The 25,205-nt window shown below is 42.0% G+C and overlaps 1 protein-coding gene across 7 annotated transcripts in view; it reads right to left on the reverse strand.

Annotated features, from left to right (window-relative positions):
• The window catches only part of SATB1 (SATB homeobox 1), a 248,252-nt gene that overhangs the window by 40,622 nt on the left and 182,425 nt on the right, over window positions 1-25,205 (reverse strand). For 6 of the 7 annotated variants that reach the window (XM_068236105.1, XM_068236106.1, XM_068236107.1 and 3 more), the window contains one exon: window positions 4,756-4,968. The exons of the other annotated variant lie outside the window; for it this stretch is intronic. In XM_068236105.1, coding sequence (XP_068092206.1) covers window positions 4,756-4,968 — 213 coding nt within the window. The remainder of the gene's footprint in view (window positions 1-4,755; window positions 4,969-25,205) is intronic. 7 annotated transcript variants of the gene reach the window in all.

Consider the following 25,205-nt stretch of genomic DNA (forward strand, 5'->3'; position numbering starts at 1 on the left):
CCAGCCAGCCAGCAGCTTTCTACTGCCAATATTTATTCATGCCACCATAGGGGAACCTGGAAGTCACATATGCAGGTCAAAGAAAACATGGAGGCCACGTGAGCAGGCATGGGCCAAACTGAGTAGACATGAAAGCTGGAGGTAGCTCTATCCTCCAGCATATTCCACTACCTTCTCTTCATTAGTGGGGGACCATTGTCAGCAGAGAGGGGGTGACGTAGAAGCTCTGCTGTGGGTCCTGCATTAAGGGCTCGCTCATACTAGAGGCGTTTTCGGCTTTTTTTAAGCGCAGGTGATTTTTATAATCGCCCCCAAAACGCTTGTGCAATGAATGTCTATGAGAAGGTTCATATCAGCGCGGTTTGTGCGCTGTGCGTTCAGCAAAGCAGTACCTGGACCATTTTTGAGGCGATTTTGCTATAATGGAAGTTATAGGAAGAGCGCTAAACGCTCACAAAATCACTTTGTGGGGCAATTGCGTTCGCGTTTTAAAGAATACATTGTATTTATTATTTTCCGGGTCAAAGAGTTCACTTCCTGACTTGCGTGAGGGAGAGAATTAAAAAAAAAGCTCAGGAAAAGCGCTTTGAAAAGTGCTTTTCACAAAAACGGAATGCCCATCCAAGCGCTGGGAATCAAAGAATAAATCGCAAAAGAAAACCCCAACGCGAATGCTAACGCAAGCGGAACGCAATGTGAACGAGCCCTAGGAAGGTGGAAAATAGAGAAAATGCTTTCCCAAACAATTTTGATTTATTTAATACATAGTATCTGTTACGTATAACTACCGTAAATAGTGTCAACACATATGAGGAGGGAATACTGTACAGGTGTCAGAGACTAGAGCCAATCAACTAGTTTGCGAGTATAAACCACTTTCTTTGCAGTTGTCTGTGCACCAGTTTCCATGTTACTTTAACTTTCACCTTAAGTTGCTCCTTGGATCCCTACAGGGCCAAATGAAAGGCAGTGTAATTGCTTATTAGACTGAAGCATTAGCTCAGATTCCAGTCATTAATGACATGTGAGCTCTGTTCTATCTTGCAACAGCATCAGTTGGCTAAACTAAACAAACCTCACCATTTTCAATCATTGTTACAGAGCAATGCAACATGAGGCACCACCTAATACTATTATATGTTTTAAATTATATTAGTAATCATCTTAGCTACTGAGAGACACAGCAGCACAATGCCATGATTCAGTGAAGCCTTAGGCAACGCTAATTATTGAATTACTGCAGTTCTAGAGGGACATCACTTTTTATGGTCCGGAGTCCATTTTATCCCCTTATCTCTAAAAGGATCCTTCACTGGACTTCAGGCTAAACTCCATTAATAGACAAGACATTAGCACACCATGTTCCCTTTCAATAAGGAAATTTGCTCTCTTTCTTGCAATACATTAGTGCATAAACATAGCAGCTTCCTCCTATCCACCATCACCAACCTGCCTTATTTATTACTCCTGGAAGACATTTGGTAATCATTAGCTGTAAACTCGGCCGCCCGTCAAGAAAAGAAGCTTTTGTCTGCGATGAACTCATCGGTTTTATTGTGTACATTCAACCGAGCTATTGGATAAAAGTCTGAGCAATATTTTCCAGGAACGGTTTGATTTAAAGCACATAAGTACTGCTGTAAAACTTAATGGAAGAACCATTGACCATTTCTACATATGTGTGAACGGTGTTAGACAAGGTGAGCGACATCTGTTCATTGAGGAAATAACAATAGCTCTGATGTTGCTTTAGCGGGAAAAAAAAGAGAGGGCATCAAGGTGGAATGACCCATAACTGATGCATGAGGAACTCTCGCAATGTCTTTCTGAATAGCTACCGTATCTGCACAGCAACAAAATCCAATAACTGTGTCATCTAAAAGGTGGAATTCTAAAATAATGATCACCCTTACATAAAACAGCAGATACAGGGCTGTCTTGTCGTTGCTGAAATAAGAACCTGGCTGGACTAGCAGAGCTCCAAATTGCACTTTCGCCTTAAATACAGAAATGAGGATGACTTATAGTATTTATATCACATAAGCTGTAACATTAAGAGTACAGAGTCACATCACAAATAAGTCATGGGTCAGGGTCTTCAACTGTACAAAGGTGATCGGGGCAAACCCAGGATTTTCAAGGGGGAGGATTCCTGAAAAGGGCTCTCTCAGCCACACACAAATATGGTAGGACATTAGAGTATGACTATGGTAGGGATTCAATTGTGAGCTCCTCTGAGGACAATTAGTGACATGACTATGTACGCTGTAATGTGCTGCAGAAGAGGTAAGTGCTATACAAATACATGATAGTCTTTAGAATGAAACAATGTTGAATTTTGTATTTGGGTGGGGGGGAGGGGGGGGGGTGAGACAGAGAAAGGAGGAGAGTGAGAGAAAGAGATAGGAGAGAGTGGGGGACTGGTAGAGAGAGGAATGCGAGAGACTCTAAAGGGGAAGAGACATGAGTGCGTGTCTGTGTGTCTATGGGGAAGAAGAAACTGGGGGAAAGAGAGAGAGAGAGGTAAGGGGAAGAATGAGAGACAGGAGAGGGGGGCACAGAGAGACACGCATAGGACAGACCAAGGGGGATTCTGGGCAGCAGTTATCCCCCCTAAACTTGCCTATGGTGATGCAGGTCTTAGTCACTTTTACTCCCCCTTTACTTTATAAAATATAATCATGCAGAGCGTTAAGCAGTGTTTCTATTGGACCATGGATGCCTCCTGCACTGAGAGCTGTTTTCAACTGGCTCGTCAGCTGTCTGGCCCTCATTCACTTGCATTAGGATGTATGCGCAAGTAGACTTCTGCTGAGCTGGGCAGAAACGGCTCTTAGTGCAATAATCTGCTATGCCCCTGAGGAAGCTTTCCTTTTGTTCTCCACTCTGCATTACCACATTTTATAAAGTAAAGAGGGCATTTAGTAGGCCAGATCTGCTTAATAGACAGTGTATAAAGGGAATACCCCAGCAATGATTTTGATACTGGAGTTTAGCTGAGCATGAATGGCATGAAGAATATTTTTCAGCATATTTACTTTATTTTTTTGATATGCAGGTTTCAAATGACTTATGCCTGTCATCTAACCAGAAGCTACACTTATCCTTTAACATCTTTACTCCAGAGAGCAAAATGTACCCGTCTTGCATTTTGTCTGCCTGTGACTTCACTATGACAAATCTGCTCCAGTGTTCATACAACCAACTATTTACAGACATGGTGGTACTGCAATGGACTGATGCAAAAAAGATAGAACAAAAGTGGAGAAACAGTTTTGGGCTGCCAATCAGAACATTTCTTTTATTTAATGGTCAACACTTGAATCATCTGGCAAACTGTCTTGATAATTACAACTGTCTCGATAATTCAGTTCCATTCTATCCACAACCTACTTCTGGCGTACGTTAACAATTACATTTGCCTGGCACTGATTTTGCGCTCTCAAATTATATTACGGATACTGTGTTAACTACTTGCAGTGGGATGTGGCTAACACAGGACCCAGAATATAGTCAGAGACACCACGTGAGGTAGACTGTATCAGTCCATGTGGGAAGCGGTAGGGTTTTTTTTTTCTTTGGTGTTTCTTGTAGGGGCCAAGAATACCTAGGTGAGAAGGAGGGAGAGACCAGAAGCCCTATGGTGCAGTATCGTCAGGTATAGGGGGGGATAAAATTGTATCGATATATACTCACAACAGTGGGTTGCAGTTCCATGCAACCAACGTATAGGCCTGCAGGGAATTAACCATCCCTGCTCGGTACTCCAGGACCTGCTGTATACTGGATGGCACAAAGGAGGTCTGACTGATAGTGGGCATGATGAATGTGTGTGTTCTATTTAAGTATTTTAAAATACAAATAAAAAAGTATATAATAAAAAAGAGAGTAATTGCTTACCTCTCCACAAGATATAGACACCAGTTCAACTGGAAAAAGTTTTTGCTGAAAAAGCAATCTGACAACGCGTTTCACACAGTGAGGCGCCTACACTCTATCCCTTATGCTATAAAGGCATTTTGTATTGACCTGAGGAAGCGGGTCATGACCCATGAAACAAGTCATTTATTATATAAATGCATTTATTAAATAATTTTTTATTTGTATTTTAAAATACTTAAATAGAACACACATTGGGCGCCTCCATCCTACCCACTACCATGTGGGGAGCATAGACAGCACAGTAGAGTAGAGGCGAGGTCAGGTCACCACATTCCTGCACAAGCTGACCGGGGACCAAAGCAATCTATTTCAAAATGTAGTGCACAACTGATTGAAAAATGATCTGCTCTGGGCACGTTAGACGGATCAAAAAAATTCTTTATTTCCAGACTACTGTTCTTCTGATGGAGTATGTGCTTGTCTGAAAAGTGTGTGCAGCTGCAAATTGCTTGTTGAGCCTCTGAGGAAGCCACATTGAGGCTGTGAAACGTGCATCAGGCATTTATTATGCTCTATGGTGTATTGTAATAGCCAATATTTTTTTATTCACTTGACTTACTGTTTTTACTAAGTTTGTAAAAGTGGAGTGTGCAATACAAATAATGTTTGATTTTATATAATATGCATATTATACTTTATTGATGTCAAAGAAAACCCCTATTTTCATTACCAGTACTCCTGTGGGAGTACTTTGTATGCATATAAACTTGATCTAGAAGGGGTGTGCAGCCTTATAAAAATATGATCTGAGTTATCTCAGCCATGTTCTGCTTTGCCCAGCACCTCTTACAGGAAAGTTACACTTTAAATTACCTGGGGAGGACGGGCCGGGGGTGTGCTGATCAAGGGCGCTGGGCCCATGGTGGATGCAGCATTGAGGCTTCTTTCTCTCTCATCCTGGTAAATTCTGTCTCTCTCTGCCTCTGGCAACTGCAAGAAATTCTGCATTGCTCGAAGATTTACCAGTAAGGACTGTGATGCTGTTTTAGGATCTTCTTCTTTTCTTAATATTTCGGAGAGCAAGCCCTATGTGGGGGAGGTAATGAAACAAGTGAATTTAGCACAGATCACAAGCTACGCAACCTGATATTAATTTATATGTTCAATAGAGACTGCATGCATGCAAGCAGAATCTTGGAGTACTTAATGCACATGTGACACCAGAGGAGACCGCAACATAAAATTATCCTGGAAACCATTCACACAAAGAATGTTAATGCTAACCTATAGTAATCATAAAATAAATAAATAATAAATATATAAATAATTAGGTTGCTTTCAGTAAAATTTGCATATGTCATATAGGAGAAATCTAATTCATGTAGTCCACAGTGGAATCTAAGGATAATCCCATATATTGGAGTTCATGTTATTGTATACAGAGCACTAGTTTGACGCCTGTGCATGTAGGTAAAGTCCACAAATCCTAGAAAATTACTGCGAAAAAAGGTATATGGTCTGATAGGACTTTTGAAGGGACTATAAATGTCTTTCACATATGTTGTATATAGAGAACGGTAGTTAAAAACTACATTTATTACAAAATACGTAAATCCAGAATGACAAGTGACAGGTTAAGAACTGCAAAATAATTGCACATTTTGCCAATACAGGTTGCTTAATAAGCACATGTACATAATATTAAAACCCCCTACTCCCCAAACTATTATGCAAAGGAACAAGGGTATTATCTCCTGCTCTGAGGAGAGGGGGGATGTACATAATATGGGTATATGGGTATTACACCTCCTTTAGTTTTGAGAAGTATTCTCGAGTATTGTTACTAGGGATGCTCATTCGGATTCTGCGGAAATGCGATTTCCGCATTTCCGATCGAAAATTGCATTTCCGCATCAGAATGCGGAAATCGGCGATACAAGTGCGGTAGGCAGATTTTCGCCGGAAATCATGGAAATTTCTGCCGACTTTAACATTGATTTTCTCAAAAACTATAAGGTCTTTTTGAAAACTTTTTTCATCTTGTTCACAAGACTCTGTTTAATAAACCCTGAGAATTTGGAATCGGTAGCAGTAGCGGTAATTGGCAATGGCAGAATGCAGATTTTCGTTGAAATCGGAAATTGGCATTTCCGACCATCCCTAATAATTACATATATTACACTTTAATCATACAACATTGATTTATAAGGACTCAATGCGTTTCGTGAACCTCATAACTGTATTGTTCACTTCTTCAGGAGGAACTCCCGACTAAGGAGTTCTTGGACATAAACCTGAATCATAATTAACTATATGCCTGGTATATGTTGGCATCACAAAACTTTCCCCAGGTAACAATATATAACTACAAGAGGAGTCTTGTTAAATTTAGTCCATGAGCTCATGGGGAATGGCATCCACATAATATGGTGTCATAATCATTTCTGGAAATTTTGGTAACCAAGGCAAGATACCTCCCAACCCTTCAAATCTTCAAATTTTTTGAATGAGAAGATTTTAGCCCACATTAATTATCCTTACAGGCACCAATAACTAATTGATAAGTGATATACATAATATACAGCATATCTTGTTGTTTCTTAAAATAAATCTAAAAGCTATTACCAGGCCAGATACACCTTGCTGGCCAAAACTCACGAAATTCAGATAACAACCCCTTCCTATAATTGTTATATGGAATGCGTAGCCTTTTCATAGAAACATTATACTATTTATGTGCAACCTGGGTCTTTACAGGTCATGATATTGTCCTGGAAATTCGAAAGAGTTGAAAAAAATCAATTCAAACCAAACATAAAACAATTACAGCTTATTTAGCACATCAACAGCACCTGCCATTTCATTGTTATGCTATTCTGGCATCCTTAGTTAAGCTAGCAGTGCCCATTTCGTTTTTTAAACTTCCATTTACATCTTTCTGAATGCAACTAGCAGTTGTGTTCAAGAATTCCATAAATCATGGTGTATTTAGAATAGCTCTGTGGTGCCCCTTTTGCAGGTGTCACCTCTGGCATCTGCCTGGTTTGTCCATGCTTAGAAATGACCCCGGAAGGTTTGCTATTCAAGAGACACAACAGCCAGGCTAGCAGCATTCTTTAAAAGGAAAATATCAATGGTATCCTCCATATTTCTATGTATTCCCCTTCTACTTCCTTTAATGGTTCTGTCCCTTTCACTGATTTTTTGTTGGGTCAAAAATATTCCACGAGAACAGTATTGATTCAAAAAATAACAGACATTTGACAGCAAAGAAAAACAACAGAAATGTTCTCTCCTGTCTAATATTTTCCATGTACTCCGTCTTGTAAGACAGATGCCGCAAGACTCAAACGATCAATATATTCATATACAAATTGATAACTATATAGCAACGATGTCATCAATTCAAACCACAAGCACATAGCACATTTTCTAATCATATCCAGAACTTTTCCTAGACCAGCGATGTCTAAATATAATCCACTTAGAAGAGACTTGGGCTACTATTGGCTCTTACGTTTCTGTGGTGAGTCTGGGGCTGTGTTAGCACTTGAAATACCACAATAGCTAGAGAGCCATACGTTGTATACAGCTTACTTAGGTGGACAAGACCCAGGCCTAAGAGCTTTATGTTTTAAATAATACTCTTGCTTATCCACAACAAGATCCCTGCTTCTGAAAAATGTTATCTTTTAGGCTTATTCAATAAGGTGAAGTACAAAGTGCATTAACACAAAGCAGGCAATCAGGATTAAACCTTTAATGGTTTCAGGAACAGTAAATTAAATCTAGCTGTTAGGTGGACTTTGCACAACCCTACTGACTACGTTTCCATGTGTCCAATGAAATGGATAACAAAGCAACAACAAAGCAGAAGAAGAGAAAATAAGAAGCCCTGATTTTTGAGTTTCTGAACAAAAAAAAAATATGACTTCTAACACACAAAAGCACAAAGGAGTAGCAATAGCCACGGCAACTGTAATGGGTCCCAGAATCAAATGTGCAGCCCAGTAAGGTCCTAACTTTCCTGTGGGAGGAGACTATATATTTCTCTTCCTTAAGAAGAGTGAATGGGAATGAGAAGAGGAGGCTGATAGGAAGGGAACATACTCGCAAGGCTGCCTCTTCCTGTCTGAAAATTTGACTTTAGCAGAAAGTTTAATTTTTCAGGGCGTGATTATAGGGAACGGGGGGAACAAGGAGAGGAACAGACAATGCACAGAAGTATGTAGATCCAGCATGAAAATATCTCTGTGCTTACCGTAGGCAGCTTTGCCTTGGATGGTGTACTGGTTAAGGGCTCTGCCTCTGACACAGGAGACCTGGGTTCGAATCTCGGCTCTGCCTGTTCAGTAAGCCAGTAATTCAGTAAGGAGCTCTTTGGGCAAGACTCCCTAACACTGCTACTGCCTACTGAGTGCGCTCTAGTGACTGCCTCGCAAGCGCTTTGAGTCCGACAGGAGAAAAGCGATATACAAAAAAAGGTATTATTATTATTATAATGTATATTTTTATACAATGAGGCAGAGCTGTTTTTACAGCTCAGAAGCCCTAAACTCTGTGCCTCAACTCAGGCCACACCCCCACATTAGGTAGGCTTCCCTCCTCCCCTGACTAGGTAGCCAGATTTTCCTGAGTACTTGGTAACCCCATTAATCTAGGTAGTAGATGTGCCTTCCCCCTAAGTATATGGAGCCATATGTGCTCCCACCCTAGTATTTAGTAGACCCCCCCAATCGGTAGGGGGGATATCTGGGGATGGTAGCCGCCTCTCCAACATAAGGCGCCTGTAGGCACACGCCTATAGTGCTTTATGGTAAATCCGGCCCTGCAATGGGGTATTTCAGCAAAAAAAACAGCCACAGACAAAATGCAGAATAAATAGCAACATTTGTAACTGTAATATGCAGAGTACAATGGTAAAAGGCATCACTATGACTAAATTAAAAGGTATCTTCCAAGAAGACCAGCACACTCCAAAGCCTTTTTACAGAAAAATAGCTTTTACTTGAGTCAGAATTTTCAACATGCAAGAGTAAGACTATTTACTGCATTTATATTTGCCAGACAAGCCAGCAGGTGGAGCTCTGAAAAATAGTTTCCTAAGGAAAAAAAAGAAATAGGGACTCTAATGATGAGATCTCATTTCTCCTCCTACCTTTGTCTTCTAAAGTTATGTCCCCTGAAATGATCATTCATTATTGCTATAGGCAACATTTTACTTCTGATCATCTACAGTTGAGCTGCAAAGCACAATCAGTTCCATGGAAAGGAAAGAAACTATATAACAGCTGAGGATATTTTTCAGTTTGGAGGATTGCTGAAGAGGATGTTTTCAATATTGGGGAGAATGCTAAACTTTCAATTGTCACAGATGCATTATATTGGAAAACTACCATAAGGAGAGTAAGCCATTAAAGGAAACCAGAGACTAAATATTTTGCAGCCCCATCCGCACAGATCGCTCCCGTCCTTAGTCTTCTCCGTCTTCTGTACCGGGTCCCGTAACTTTAGACAGTTGCGGCCAGTCTGAGCAATCACAGTTCTCTCTCTCTGTCTCTCTCTGGTGGAGAATAGTACCGCGCAGGCGCCTCTGCCGGAGACAGAGGGAGCGCAATGCACTCACTCAGACTGGCTGTGACTGGCTGAACTTACGGGACCCGGTACAGAAGAGGGAGAAGACTGAGGATGGTGGCGCGGGAGTGTTCCGTGCGCATGGGGCTGAAGAAAGCCCCAGGTATGTATACAACTTTAAATATATTTCGTCTCTGGTACACTTTAAATCTCACTTATCGTCCCAGCAAAAAAAGTTGCTATGGGCTGTTTTTCACTAAGAAATGTTATCGCTGCAATTCGATTGTGTTTCTCACATTTTCCCCTTCAGCAATTGTTCTGCTGATCCACTGCTTTTAATACTTTAACCTCCTTAGCGGTAACCCCGTGTGTGACACGGGGTAAGCCGCCGGAGGGTGCCGCTCAGGCCCTGCTGGGCCGATTTACATAATTTTTTTTTTGCTGGACGCAGCTAGCACATTGCTAGCTGCGCCAGCACACCGATCACCGCCGCCATGCGCCCGATCACCGCTATCCGTTGTGGCGCACCCCCCCTTCCCCCGACCCATCAGTGCCAGGCAGCGTCGAGGGGTGGATCGGGACTCCCAATGACATCACGACGTCATCCCGCCATGGCGACGGGGGAAGCCCTCCAGGAAATCCCGTTCTTTGAACGGGATTTCCTGATCGGAGATCGCCGAAGGCGATCGAAGCGGGCGGGGGGATGCCGCTGAGCCGTAGGCTCGCTACATGATTTTAAAAAAAACAAAAAACAAAAAAAAAAAACTGCTGTGCTGCCTCCTGGCGGAATGTTTCATACCGCCAGGAGGGTTAAAGGACAACTGAAAAGAGAGGTATATGGAAGCTGCCATATTTATTTCCTTATAAGCAATACCAGTTGCCTGGCTGTCCTGCTGATCCTCTGCCAATCTACACGATACGATTCTTTGTACAATTCGATTATGATTCTATTTACGATTCGATTAAATCCGACCTGTCCAATGGGGATTCGATTCGATTCAGTTCGATTTGCAATTGCAAAACAATGGCAAATCGAATTGCATCGAATCGAATCCCGATCGGACATGTCGGATTTAATCGAATCGTAAATAGAATCGTAATTGAATCGTACAAAGAATTGTATCGTGTAGATTGGGCTTAATACTTAGACCCTGAACAAGTATGCAGCAGATCGGGTGTTTCTGACATTATTGTCAGATCTGACAAGATTAGCTGCATGCTTGTTTGTGGAGTGATTCAGATACTACTACAGCCAAATAGATCAGCAGGGCTGCCAGGCAGCTGGTAATGTTTAAAAGAAAATAAATATGGCAGCCTCCATATTCTTCTCTGTACAGTCATCCTTTAAGTCACTGACGCAGAGCGAGTATGCAGATCAGGTGCTCTGACTGAAGTATAAACAGACATTACCGGTGTGCTTGTTTCAGGTGCGTCATTCAGACACTACTAAAAGATCAGCAGAAGAGACAAGTAACTAATATTTTTTAAAATGGCATAAATATGGTATTCTTCATATCTCCCTCACTAGGGTCTTTTTTATTGCATCATTGGAGACACCGAGCAGTGGCTAAATTTTCTGGCACTCAGTCCTGACTCAGTATATCCCAGAAGAACTGAAATCCAGGGAATTCCAGTAAGCAATTAGCGATTTTTGGAGTACACTCATCCTTCAACCCAGTATCAGTGTGTGTGGCCATGCTAAATAGAACATGGCACTTCCTATATGGGAACGTTATGTTTATTTACAGTTTGTCTGATTTATTTGTGAAAATATCTTTAGTATTTATATTTTTGAACAACACAGACCTTAGCAATTGGCAAAAGGAAAAGACAAGTGTATACCCCCAAAGATACTGATTATTTATTAATTGGTCTCCCCCCTCAAAATATATACACAACAACAATAATAATATGCACATAACCAATTAAATATATAAAGTTGCTATCAATGTGTCAGATGATTGACAAAAAAATAGGAAACTGATGATGACTTTAGAGAAAAGGAAACCAGATAAGAAATACCATTTTTGTAGTACTTGGCTTGACTTTAACCTTTACTGAAAGAGGACTTTTTCATACACAAAATACATTTAACAATGTGCAGGGCCTTGGGCAGCTGCAGCCTAAGGGGGCACTTGGACACAAGGCCAGATTTAAGGCAAGGCAACAAAAGCCATAGTCTACGGCACCAGGAAAAAAGGGGCGGGCAGTGGGACACCAAGGCAGTTAAACTGCCAAACATGTAAAGCAGTCAAAAATCCAGTCCGCGACTAACCTGCTTTCACAGGGGCAAGCAGTGGAGCACTCCCCGAGCACAGCACCGAATGGGGAAGCACAGGACCAGGGAAGCACACAGGATGGGAGGTTCAAGACGAGAGCACAGTGGAACAAATGGGACAAGGGGAGCGCAGAAAATGGGTGACGGGCAGGGCGGTTAGGGAGAGATGGGGTTGGTGACAGTGGGCCTTGGGCGGTAAAATTTACAAATCCGGCCCTGCTAGGACAGGAAATAGGTGTTGCTGCATATGAAAGAGAAGGCTGCAAATGGGGAGCAACACATGAAAAGTGAAGCTAATGCTCAAGAGAGCTTTACATGAAAGAGAGAGTGCAGTACAGGCATGATGCACATGGACAAGGGGGCTGCACATGGAATGGGAAGGGGCTCAGTTGCACATAGAAGGGGTGTTACAACATACTTCACCTAGGGACACAAATAGTATAAATTCAGCCTTGACAGTGCGTGTAGAATATACTGTATATATATATATATATATATATATATATATATATATATATATATATATATATAAAAATATATAAATACATGCAGAGAGAGATGATGGTAAGACTGTGCAGAGAGTCTCTTTACACCAGAAATCATAAAAATACACTGATTGCATTTGGATTTAAAACAAAATGCTCTGGTATAAAATACTCCAATTCCAATGACTGCACTTCAATTCACTAATTGGATCGTTTGCATTTTGCTGATCGCAAGGACACCACAAATAACATGTTAATATCGGTGCATCTTTTCCACTGGCGTGATTTGACTCACAGGAAAGTACTACATTTTTTGTGCCCTTGCGGTTGACTGCTATTAGCAGCTAGTCACAAGCACTGCTAAATCATGAAGGAATATGAACTTGTTAAGTAAAGGAAATCACGATTGCATCTATGCGCCACAATCACAATTTTTGGTGGAAAAGGGCCCTGTCCATGATTTTCTATGATGCTGAGGGATACCTTACGTCTGATCCGCTAATCAGATCAGAATGTACTTGGTGTAAAAGGGCCCTTTCCATGTTACCCTCTGTTAATTCTGAGACAGGTTTGCTTTAAAGGCTACAAGCCATGACACGAACATTCAAGTGAAAATGTCTTCTCCACTACCACAGCTTGGCCACATTATTTTGAATACTTAAAATTTAGTGCCTGAACTGGTTGATAATTTTACTTACACAATCCCCCAGAGCTTTATCATGTGGTTGTGCTAACAGGAAGCTTCCTCACCTCAGCTCCCCATCAGGAGATTTTTCATTAGTTTGTTTTTTATCTCCTATACAAAATCCTCTATGACATATGTCTGCTTCCATTAGGGTTTTAAATACACAAGTCTTGAGATGCAGCTAGTTCACCAAAAATAAACCCCACAGACAGCAGAATAAAAAGACTACAGTTTGACTACAGAGCTAAAGAATGTAAACAAGTGTACCCATCGACTTACTAACAGTACCATGCTAAGTGCCTGATCAAATGACATAAATTTGCAACCGCTTATGGCCTGCCTCTCATGCTGCCTTACTGTAGCCTGGCCTCTGGGTTGATATGGTGGCCTATCCATTATATATATGTCGGGGGGGGGGGGGGGATAAAAACAATCGGATCTCTCGAAAAAAATCGAAAGCTTTTTTTTCATTCGACTGAAAAATCCGATCGGATTTCCCGTTTTTTTTTACTTTTATCTATCCGGAATGCCAGATATTTTTCTTCAATTTCTCTAGATTGTATGGTGTGTGTTAGATTGTCAGTTTATTAATATACACACCCAAGCAATTTTCTCAGAGTTTCCAATCATTTTTTTTTTCAAATATATTTTTATTAGTATTTTAACAGGTAGGTCAGAAAACATTGCAGTAAGCAACAGGTACATAATACAGGTATTGTCTGGATTATAACAGGGATTGCTATCATGCATGTCGAGAATGCAGCAGTGTAGAGGTTTTATGGAGTCTAACCAAACAATGCTAATAAAAAACAAAGTGTTACCAGGGAGGGGGGTGGGAAGGGAGGGGAGGGAGGGTCTAAACATAGACAAACATAAATGGGAGGTGGGGGAAGAGGGAAACTGTATGTCTCTTTGTGGGGTTCAAGCTGTGCCAGCAGCTGTGTTACTGTCAGAGCTGTTGCTGAAAAGGAGGAAAACACGTGATTGGGGGGGGGGGGGGGGAGGTAGGAGGAGCGATTGAGGGAACAGAGTCAGTTTTCAGGGTTGGGAGGAGAACCAGACGCTCCATGGGTCTCATATTTTATCAAAAAGTGGAGTGGTTTCTCTAATAGTAGAGGAGAGTTTTTCCAGGATATATGTTGACTGGACTCTATTTATTAATTCCGACCTAGAAGGGGGTAATGATTTCCAGGACTTAGCTAAGAGGGCTTTGGTTGAGTTGCAGATTTGGCCAAGGAGCTTATTTCGGGCCTTGCTAAGCTGAGGGAGAGGTTTGTGAAAGAAGGCAGACCAGGGATCAGGTTGGATATCTGAGTCCAGTACTTCTGAGGCAATTTGAAAACAAGAGCCCCAGAGTCCTGCTACGTAGGGGCAGTTCCACCAACAGTGCAGTAGAGTTTCCAATCATTTTTATCATAATTGGGGAAAAATTGAACATAGGTGTGTGGTACATTGGTCATATTTTTGAAATGTTACAATCAGTCAGAAAAATTGATTGCAATTCTTAAATTGAACAGATATTTAAAAAATGGTATGGTGTGTGGTCACCTTTAGAGGAATCTGTTAGTGACAGCGGAGAGTACTGATGAGGAAACTTTATAGTACAGTATACTTAACAATCCAATACGGGATCACTTTCAATTTTTATAGCCGTGAGTCACTTTCTGAACTACTTAATTTATTTTATTGCTCTCAGTCTTGGCACTAGTTTGCTTTTTAGTGTTAAGCTGAGTATAGACAATAGATAAGAGTAGGTCACATAAAGCTTTGCACAGCAATGCCTGATATGCACATCTCATTAGCTGAGTTACCTTAGCAGCGCTACTGTCATGTACAGAAGGTGTAACAATCTGAAGGGACGTGACATATAACAGCCATAAAAAATATAAAGCAGCAAACTGCTATTCCCACAAGTTCTCTGTACGAATTGGAGGGTGGGGAGACTAGACCGACACATAAAAGTTCAACCAAAAATGATGGTTTAGGCAACAATATTCTAATTGACTTGCTCAGCTTTTGCTTGATTATCACTGCAAGCTAGGTGTATTATGTGTGCACTTCTCATTGGCTTATAAGCAGCCTGCAGGCTTTATAAAGCAGCAGAGAACTGTTTGGGAGTGAGGTTCTCCAATTGTGTGTTTGGTAAGTTTTAGAGCAGTAGGAGACAGGCCTTGGAGGTGGCAGCTCCAAGGTTTTGGCTGCGCTCACATATGGTGTTAGATGCTGGTTCTGGGGCCCCGGGCAGTGAGAGTTCCCGGGGCCCCAGGCTGGCTCATGCACCATTGTTTTTAATTATTGTAGTATCCCATGCAGTTTAGTTAGGAGGGGGGCAGATTAGAGGGAATATCCTGCACGCTGGTGCCCCCTGCTGGTCATATAGCCATTGTCTATATGCAACTGAAGCCCTCTCCTACTAATTGGCTGACTTGCTTAGCTTTTGCTTGATTATCACTGCAAGCTAGGTGTATTATGTGTGCACTTCTCATTGGCTTATAAGCAGCCTGCAGGCTTTATAAAGCAGCAGAGAACTGTTTGGGAGTGAGGTTCTCCAATTGTGTGTTTGGTAAACAATATTCTAATGTCTGAACAAAAAGCAGTGTTCCTGAAAAAGGATAAGAAAAGTAGGATTTTCAACTTTCTTGTAACAGAGGAAAAGGAAACAAAGAGCTATTATCAGGTAGAGAACTATGTAGCAGCATGAGGTCAACAGTACAACAGACCACAATCTGAAAGCAGACATTCCGATGAATATAAATGCTTATCTGTGATTGATTCTCTATAATGCTAGGAACACATAATGAAATTTCCTTTGCGATCGGCGGGTGATCGGATAGGAAGTTGTACCATCTGTACAGGTCCAAACTGCTCCCGATCGACAAAGGAAATGATTTTCTGATGATAACTTCGCAAAATCATTCGTCCGATTCCCGTAGATCGGACAGGAAATTGTATTGTGTGTTCCTAGCAGGCTCAGTTCCCACTTGTGCTGATCTCAAGCGGCCAGCGGGAACGCACAGTGTAGTGTCCTCTGCCCGGGGCAGATGCGTTACCACCATATACTTTATAGAAGACGCATCTGCCTGCCCAAGATTATCGCAGACTGCACAGAGGTGCGGCCTGCTTATTGCAACGGATCAGATGCATCCAGGGCCGGATTTCTGGGAAGGACAGTAAGGCCATGGCCTAGGGCGATAAAATCAGATAAGATAAGAAGGGCGGCAGGACTTGGAGAGAGAAGAGGTCATATGTCAATGTAAATTATCTCGTGGCGGTTGGTGACAGCAGGCCTAGGGCACTGGAAAGTACAAATCCGGCCCTGGAAGCATCCGAATCCCTCTAGCCGTGCCATGGTGCTATTTTATGCTGCATGCCATCACATTTTTCCCTGCACGCGAATTTGCATGCACCCTATTGACTTTAATAGGGACGAAAAATCGCACCGGAATTCGCCTGCGGGGATTTGGACGCCAATGGCAGCAGTGGAAACATATCCTTCTGCGTCTGATTTTCTGGAGAGGTTAACAATGGATATCATTCATTAACTTAGCATATTTGAATAGAGGAAAACAGGAAACCAGCTGAATGATAAATGTGCAATATCACTCAGTTCTAAAACGTAAATATTATTTGTAGGTCCATTGTTAATTTCTTCTATACAAACATGTAGTGATTTAGGTTCACTGGCCCTTTAAGATAAAAGCACTCAGCAACTCACGGCCTACGGTTTTATCATCACAGCACAGATAACCTCCCAACAATTATTGATGGGGTCATGACAATTAATTGGGCGTGTAATTTATTGCGCAATGTGAAAACAGAAGGCAGCTGAACTGTGCATCTCATTTCTGGTCTCCGAAAGAAGTCAAATGTGATTCAGAGACTCTCTTTAACAATCTCTCACTAATCTCTCGTCTGATAGCAACACATTACTGTCTCTACTGAGCAAGCTGAAGCTATGCAAGCCTTAATGCGATTTCACACATTAAAATACAATACAAAAGCAATTTAAAATAGAAATATCCTATTTAAATTCACATTCAGAGGAAGGAAATACAGATGTCTTTATATATACAAAATCTAGTCAAACAAAACCCATGTAAGTGGGCACACATACATCATAAGCCATATTACAGTGGACTAGAGTATATAGGAAATGAATGACAATAACCGTCTACAAAACAAGAAGACATTTCAATGCCATTTTGATGCTGTTGTTGTTTGGGGGACTGAGGTTTCATCATTGTGGCTCTGAGATCATTTGTTTTGTCAATACACTCTTTATGCTAGGCACACACTATGAGATTTTCTGGCAGATTTACTGTCAGATCGATTATTTCCAAAATGTCTGATCTGATTTTCGATCGATTTCTGAGCATTTTTCCCAATCGATTTCCTATTGAAGTGAACGGAAAATGGTCGGAAATCAGATCGGACATATTGGAAATAATTGATTTGACAGTAAATCTGCCAGAAAATCTCATAGTGTGTACCTAGCATTAGGCACATTCACCTATCCTGAGCGTACAGCCAGTGCCTGACTCTAATTGCTTTATCGTGTACTGTATATGTCTAACCCTAAGTTTCACCCAGGCTTGTGACCAGTGGCGTAGCTAAGGATCAATAGTCTCCAGATACCAACCCAATCGCAATCTCAGATCTGCACACAGACTTCTTTTATCCTCTTCTACAATTACCTCCTCACATTCATGTGTACAAGACTTCTCACGTGCCTCACCCCTCCTCTGGAATGCCCTTCCATGACACATCCGCTACTCTCCCACCTTTGAAATCTTTAAACGCTCCCTCAAAACCCACCTTTTCCGAAAAGCATATTCTCTAGCTTAGGCCATGCACCCACTAAATAACCTAATTACGCACTGCCTGTACATATACTGTATACTTCCCCACCTCTTGTTTCCACCCCATTCCTTTAGATTGTAAGCTCGCAAGGGCAGGGCTCTCACCCTTTTGTGTCATGGAATGTTGCTTGCACACTGTTAGACATTTATACATTTTAGTCATCATGTTAAATCAAATTGTAATCAGCAGTGCTGTATCTTGTATCAATGTTCATATTTGATGTATATCATTGTCTGTATCATTATGTATCCCTTGTTTGTTTTCTTACATTGTGCAGCGCCACGGAATATGTTGGCGCTTTATAAATAAATAATAATAATAATAATAATAAAGAGTTCATACTGCAGTTGATGGAGGGCCCTGGTCTGACTCTGCATCCCCTATTGCTATGCCACTAGTTGTGGCTACTAGAGACTGTAGTTCTTCCTCACTGTGTCCAAAGCTAAAGCTATGTACACACTTTTCAATCATTGGCCCATATGCAATTACCTTTTTCTCCTGAGTTTTCTCCTAGGCGATATTTTTAAACTTGTGAATAAAATACCCTTTAAAGGGACTCCGAGCAGTGCAGAAACTATGGAAAGATGCATATCATTTTAAAGCTCTCTTTCTCCTCTTTCCAATGATATATAAACCACCACCCTACGTCTTTTAGTTTTCGCTATTTTTGCGATTGAAATTGCCGCGGACGCGATTTCGATCGCGAAAATAGAGAAAACTAAAAGGTGTAGGGAAACGATTTAGGTGTTGTCAGAAAGAGGAGAAAGAGAGCTTTAAAATGATATCCATCTTTCCATAGTTATATTGTATTACACAGGACGACACTTTCCCCAGTGTCAGCAGCTCCATTCTGCTGAATGCAGCTGCTGACTTTGACAAAAAGTCACCCTGTGTAATTATAACTATGGAAAGATGGATATCATATTAAAGCTCTCTTTCTCCTCTTTCTGACGACACCTAAATCGTTGCCCTACGCCTTTTAGTTTTCTCTATTTTCGCGATCGAAATCGCGGCCGCTGCAAATTCATTAGCGAAAATAGCGAAAACTAAAAGGCGTAGGGTGGTGGTTTATATATCATTGGAAATAGAAGAAAGAGAGCTTTAAAATGATGTGCATCTTTCCATAGTTTCTGCACTGCTCGGAGTCCCTTTAAGTCCCTAGAAAGCAAGAAAATGCTCAAAATAATTTCCATCTACTTTTCAGTATTTTTTCAGTTGAAAAGTGCTGGAAAGTTATTGTAAATAAAAGTTGAAAAAGTATCTCCTAGGTGAAAACTCAGTGAAAGTATCTCCTAGGTGAAACCTCAGTGAAAGTATCTCCTAGGTGAAAAGTATCTCCTAGGTGAAAACTCCTGTAGTCCTAGGACTGTGGTTCTCTGAAGAAGCGGATATACCGCGAAACGCCTGTTAGGCCTGTAGTCCTAGGACTATAGGTCTCTGAAGAAGCGGACATGCCGCGAAATGCCTGTTAGGCCATCACACTTTTGCTGTTTGTAAATCTGTCTATGCTGGTGATGGTGAGCAAATAAATACTCCATTGCATTGTGGATAGTGACTCGCTCGTTTCTCTACTGCAAAATTGGACTGTGTTGTACAGAGAGCACACCACAGGAGTTGCTGACCGTCATCTAGATACCCCACAAGTGCATTTGGTGCTGATCCTATAACCTGTCAATTTTGAATCAGTATAGAACTCTTCATTGGATTACTGGCACAGCCAAAATCTCACCAAAGAAAATTTCGGTAGCAACTTTATCAGGAAGCAGAAATTTGAAATTCACTATCAAGTAATTGAATCTTCAGAAGTTAAAAAGGCTTCCCGTACTGTATCTTTTTGTCTACATTCCAAGTCTGTGTGTGTAGATTGCTATCAGTTCATAATATATATAAACACTATGCTTTTGCCAAGAAACCAAATGTTTTGCCAAGAAAAATCTGGAGGTTTTTCCTCCCGAGATCATTGCAGGAGAGTGATATCATCTGTAACATAAAAACTGTGCATGCGGAGCAACTGTGCATAGCGCATGTCACCAAAAGACTGGCTGTACACATCTGTATTTTTACTTTTTATTCCCAGGCAATTTGATCACTTTGGCTGAATCAGCTGATCATACCAACATATTCAATCAACTCCATTAGATCCCTTAAAGCGGACCTGGTCTCAGAATTTACTCTCTGCTCTGATAAGCAACAACAAATATTTATTTTCATTTCTTTACAAATCTTGCAATAAATCTGCATGGTGTCTATTTCCTGCTTTCATGGAAGCAGACACAGGGTTAACATCCTGTGTTGACAAATTAGCTGCTCTGCCGAGGCAGACAGCTGACACAGCTGAGAGATCAAATTATAACTTGTGATTAGTTACAGGCTAAATTCTCCAACTACATACAAGGTGCATTTCTCTCTGTTTTCCTTCTGCTCTGTGCAACAGTTCAGGTCCACTTTAACAGAAAGTTATGTTGCAGGTTGCTGCAGGCTCAGGTCAGTGAGTGCACCTCAGTCTTGCAATCAAGCCAATCATTGCCACTTTACCACAGGGTATTCTCAGTACACCCCTTTATCTTATCATAAACCTGGCTCACATTTCAGGAGTCTATTTAGACACATGCAGAGAAAGGAAATATGTCATCTGAAATTATGAATTGCTGTTCTGGATCAATCTTTACCGCTTTTATTTATTTATTCTGTCCTATGGAGATGGGAAGAGGAGTAGGAGATGTCCCACTGCAGCTGAAGGTGAATTACAACCATTAAAGGGAACCCGAGGTGATAGGGATATGGAGGCTGCCATCGTTATTTCCTTGTAAACAATGCCAATTGCCTGGAAGCCCTGTTGATCTTCTGGCATAAGTAGGCAGTGGCGGATCTAGAGGGGTGCAGGCATGGCTAGTGCCATGGGCGCCAGCACACCATGGGCGCCATGCCTGCCTCCATGCTGCCTGCCACCTACGCATCCTTGCCGCTCTTTCCACTATCACTATGCCTCCGGTCCCCCGCGCCCCCCCCCCCCTCGTTCCTTTCCATGGGGGATATGCTATTCGCCACTTTCGCATCTTGTGCTTCCCAGCCCTCCCTCCCATCCATGCTAGATCCCTCCGGTCTCCCGCGCCCCCACCCGCCGGCTCTCTGTCCCTGCTTTCAGACTTTAGTTTAGCGGCAAGAGGCGAGACAGAGAGGGCGCACTCCATACACCCGTCGCGTCACATGCGGAAGTGACGTCATCAACTACTTCCTGCATTTGAAGCGCACCGGGCGGGAAGTGTGCGCCCTCTCTGTCTCGCCTCTTGCTACTAAACTAAAGTCTGACTGACAGCAGGGACAGAGAGCCGGCGGGCGGGGGCGCGGAAGACCGGAGGCATCTACCATGGGAGGGAGGCACAAGATGCGGAGGTGGCGAAAATCTAACTCCGGTCCAGGAACAGAGAGCCGGGAATGTGGTAGAGGTGAGCACTTCATCCCTCCTCCTTTTGCAAGTCTCAGGGCCTCTTTACTTCTTTCTGCTATATGTCACCACAAGGCCTCTTTACTGCATTCTGCTATATGTCAATACAGGGCCTCTTTACTGCATTCTGCTATATGTCACCACAGGACCTCTTTACTGCATTCTGCTATATGTCACTACAAGGGCCTCTTTACTGCATTGTGCTACATGTCACTACAGGGCCTCTTTACTGCATTCTGCTATATGTCACTACAGTGCCTCTTTACTGCATTCTGCTATATGTCACCACAGGACCTCTTTACTGCATTCTGCTATATGTCACTACAGGACCTCTTTACTGCATTCTGCTATATGTCACCACAGGACCTCTTTACTGCATTCTGCTATATGTCACCACAGGACCTCTTTACTGCATTCTGCTATATGTCACCACAGGACCTCTTTACTGCACTCTGCTATATGTCACCACAGGACATCTTTACTGCATTCTACTATATGTCACTACAGGACCTCTTTACTGCATTCTACTATATGTCACTACAGGGCCTCTTTACTGCATTCTACTATATGTCACTACAGGGCCTCTTTACTGCATTCTGCTATATGTCACCACAGGACCTCTTTACTGCATTCTGCTATATGTCACTACAGGGCCCTTTTTACTGCTTTCTGCTATATGTCACTACAGGGCCCTTTTTACTGCTTTCTGCTATATGTCACTACAGGGCCTCTTTACTGCACTCTGCTACATGTCACTACAGGGCCTCTTTACTGCATTCTCCTATATGTCACTACAGGGCCCTTTTTACTGCTTTTTGCTATATGTCACTACAGGGCCTCTTTACTGCATTCTCCTATATGTCACTACAGGGCCTATTTACTGCATTCTGCTACATGTCACTACAGGGCCTCTTTACTGCATTCTGCTATATGTCACTACAGGGCCCTTTTTACTGCTTTCTGCTATATGTCACTACAGGGCCCTTTTTACTGCTTTCTGCTATATGTCACTACAGGGCCTCTTTACTGCACTCTGCTACATGTCACTACAGGGCCTCTTTACTGCATTCTCCTATATGTCACTACAGGGCCTCTTTACTGCATTCTGCTATATGTCACTACAGGGCCCTTTTTACTGCTTTCTGCTATATGTCACTACAGGGCATCTTTACTACATTCTGCTATATGTCACTACAGGGCCTCTTTACTGCACTCTGCTACATGTCACTACAGGGTCTCTTTACTGCACTCTGCTATATGTCACTACAGGGCCTCTTTACTGCATTCTGCTATATGTCACTACAGGGCCTCTTTACTGCACTCTGCTACATGTCACTACAGGGCCTCTTTACTGCATTCTGCTATATGTCACTACAGGGCCTCTTTACTGCATTCTGCTATATGTCACTACAGGGCCTCTTTACTGCATTCTGCTATATGTCACTACAGGGCCTATTTACTGCATTCTGCTATATGTCACTACAGGGCCTTTTTTACTGCACTCTGCTATATGTCACCACAGGGCCTCTTTACTGCATTCTGCTATTTGTCACCACAGGGTCTCTTTACTGCACTCTGCTACATGTCACTATAGGGCCTCTTTACAGCATTCTGCTATATGTCACTACAGGGCCTCTTTACTGCATTCTGCTATATGTCACTACAGGGCCTCTTTACTGCACTCTGTTACATGTCACTACAGGGCCTCTTGCTATCATTGTAATTTGCTTATGTGATTCCATCCACACTTTTGGTGGTATAATAACAATGTATAATATTACAGAATCACGTTTTATTATTCTGCTCAATATAGGCTGGTTTTCTTTACATCACAGGAGGCTGATTTCTGGGACTCTTGTATGAAGCAATGTTTGGCATTAGTGAAGTGATGATGTTACAGTAGCAGGATATCCAGAATTAGATGCTGTTAGACTCTGTTGTCTCATCTAATTTACCATCACAGGGATATCATTTAGTTGTGATTTATCATCGGAATCATTTGTCCTCTGCAATGCATTTGCTAATTCTGTTACAGGGGTGCAGGTATACCTTGTGTGGGGAGGAGGGGATCGGGCTGGCTGTGCAAGAGGAGCTTACAATCTAACTTTTGCTGCACTTGGCTACCTAATTATTTGATCTTGATGCCCCTGACTGTAATGCTTATTGTGAGGCACCTGGTTACTGAATTATTGCATCTGGAGGTGTGTAACTTCTTAATAAAAACTACTAATTAAAAATGTAATTGGAGGCAGTGACTACTTGATTATCTGGAGGCATGTGACTACTTGGGGGGGGGCGCAATCTCAATGTTTGCCATGGGCGCTATATTGCCTAGATACGCCTCTGTAAGTAGCGTCTGAGTCAAAACCCTGGAACAAGCATATGGCTAATCCAGTAAAATCTGCGTGAGCTGAGTCAGAGTCCCTGCTCTGCTGAATGCTTGTTCAGGGTCTATGGTTAAAAGTATTAGAGACACATGATCAGGGGGACTGTCAGGCAACTGGTATTGTTTAAAAGGAAATAAATATGGCAGCCTCCATATACCTTTCACCTCAGGTATCCTTTAATTAGCCAGCACTAATATAGCGATGGGAGGAGGACCGATAGTGCTGTGCACGATGGAGCAACTTCTAGCGAGTGGGGCGAGTAAGGGCACAATGCACTTGTTTTTCATGTCATTTAAAGACCTGGCATACCAGATCTCTAAGCAAATTTATAGCACAGTACCGCACATGTGAATCAGAATCAGAATTAGTTTATTTCGCCAAGCACGGTTGGACCGTGCCCGGAATTGGCGCATTGATTGGCACAGAAAGAGTAATACAACAGACAAGAGTAATACAACAGAACAACTACAAGAGAAGTACAACAGAACAAGAGCAATACAACAGGACATGAGTAATACAACATTTGAAGTAGAGCATTATGGGTCAAGCAGGGACAGCGGCGTTTAACTGCTGATAATTCTAGTACGGCCTAAGCAAGGCAGGGCAGTAAATATATCGGCCGCAGCCGAAGTCAGATATTAGTTCCGTAGACGGCTGCAGGGGGGGGTCAGTGGAATGGGTGGAGTTCAAGAGGCTAACGGCCGTGGGGAAAAATTGTTCATACACCTAGTAGTCTTAGCAGGGATCAACCGGAACCTCCGGCCCAGTTTGTGTCGTCTGAATGTGAGACTCTAAGAAGAAATCTCAACGGGAACTACAATAATGGTCAGCTGACTATTGCCTAAATTGACGGATGGCTAAGGTTAGAGACTCAATGGCAGCGCTTGCCGATCGCCAACAATCAGCAAAGTGCGACAACAGTAGAACCCTATGGGGGTGGTTCCACTTGCAGAGCTGTGTTCGCAGAAATATCGCAAATCGTGATTTTGGGAGCGATCGCATGAATGACTGAAGCACACTTGTCAGTGAATCGGAAGTCGCGGGCACTTTACGATTTCCCATAAAGCACCACCTAATCTATGTCTCTAGCCTAATTTGTACCTAAACATTTACAATTACTGTGATTAAAATGTAGCTCAACTCCTATATAGCATTTTTATTTTTTTTATTTTCCCAATTTCCGCAGTTATTAAATTTCATCTTTGGTGAAACCAGCCACATTTATGATTACTGATGATTTCCATCTATTATTGATTAATTGCGTCAATTGCGTAGCAAAGCGTCTTTACGCACTGTTATCCAGGAGAAAAAGCCACATTTTGTTAGTATTTATGCATTGTGGTAAGAGTACAAAAGACATGTCTAGATTATTTTCTAACAATTCAAAAAGAGCATAAAAATTTTAAACATATCATTAAAGCAACTAACCAGAATTGAGCCTGCAAGCTCACACGATTTCATTTTAATTAACAGAAATAAAATATTACCTTCCCTACAGCTGTGGCAATATGCCAAATTTCTGATCAATTATTTGAATTTTTCTTTTCTCTGGCAATGAGTTGTAGGCGAGATCTGTATGCAAGTTTGGGTTGCCCATAAAAGTAGGCAA

Source organism: Hyperolius riggenbachi, chromosome 5 (assembly GCF_040937935.1).
Source record: "Hyperolius riggenbachi isolate aHypRig1 chromosome 5, aHypRig1.pri, whole genome shotgun sequence".
In the NCBI taxonomy this organism is placed as follows: Eukaryota; Metazoa; Chordata; class Amphibia; order Anura; family Hyperoliidae; genus Hyperolius; species Hyperolius riggenbachi.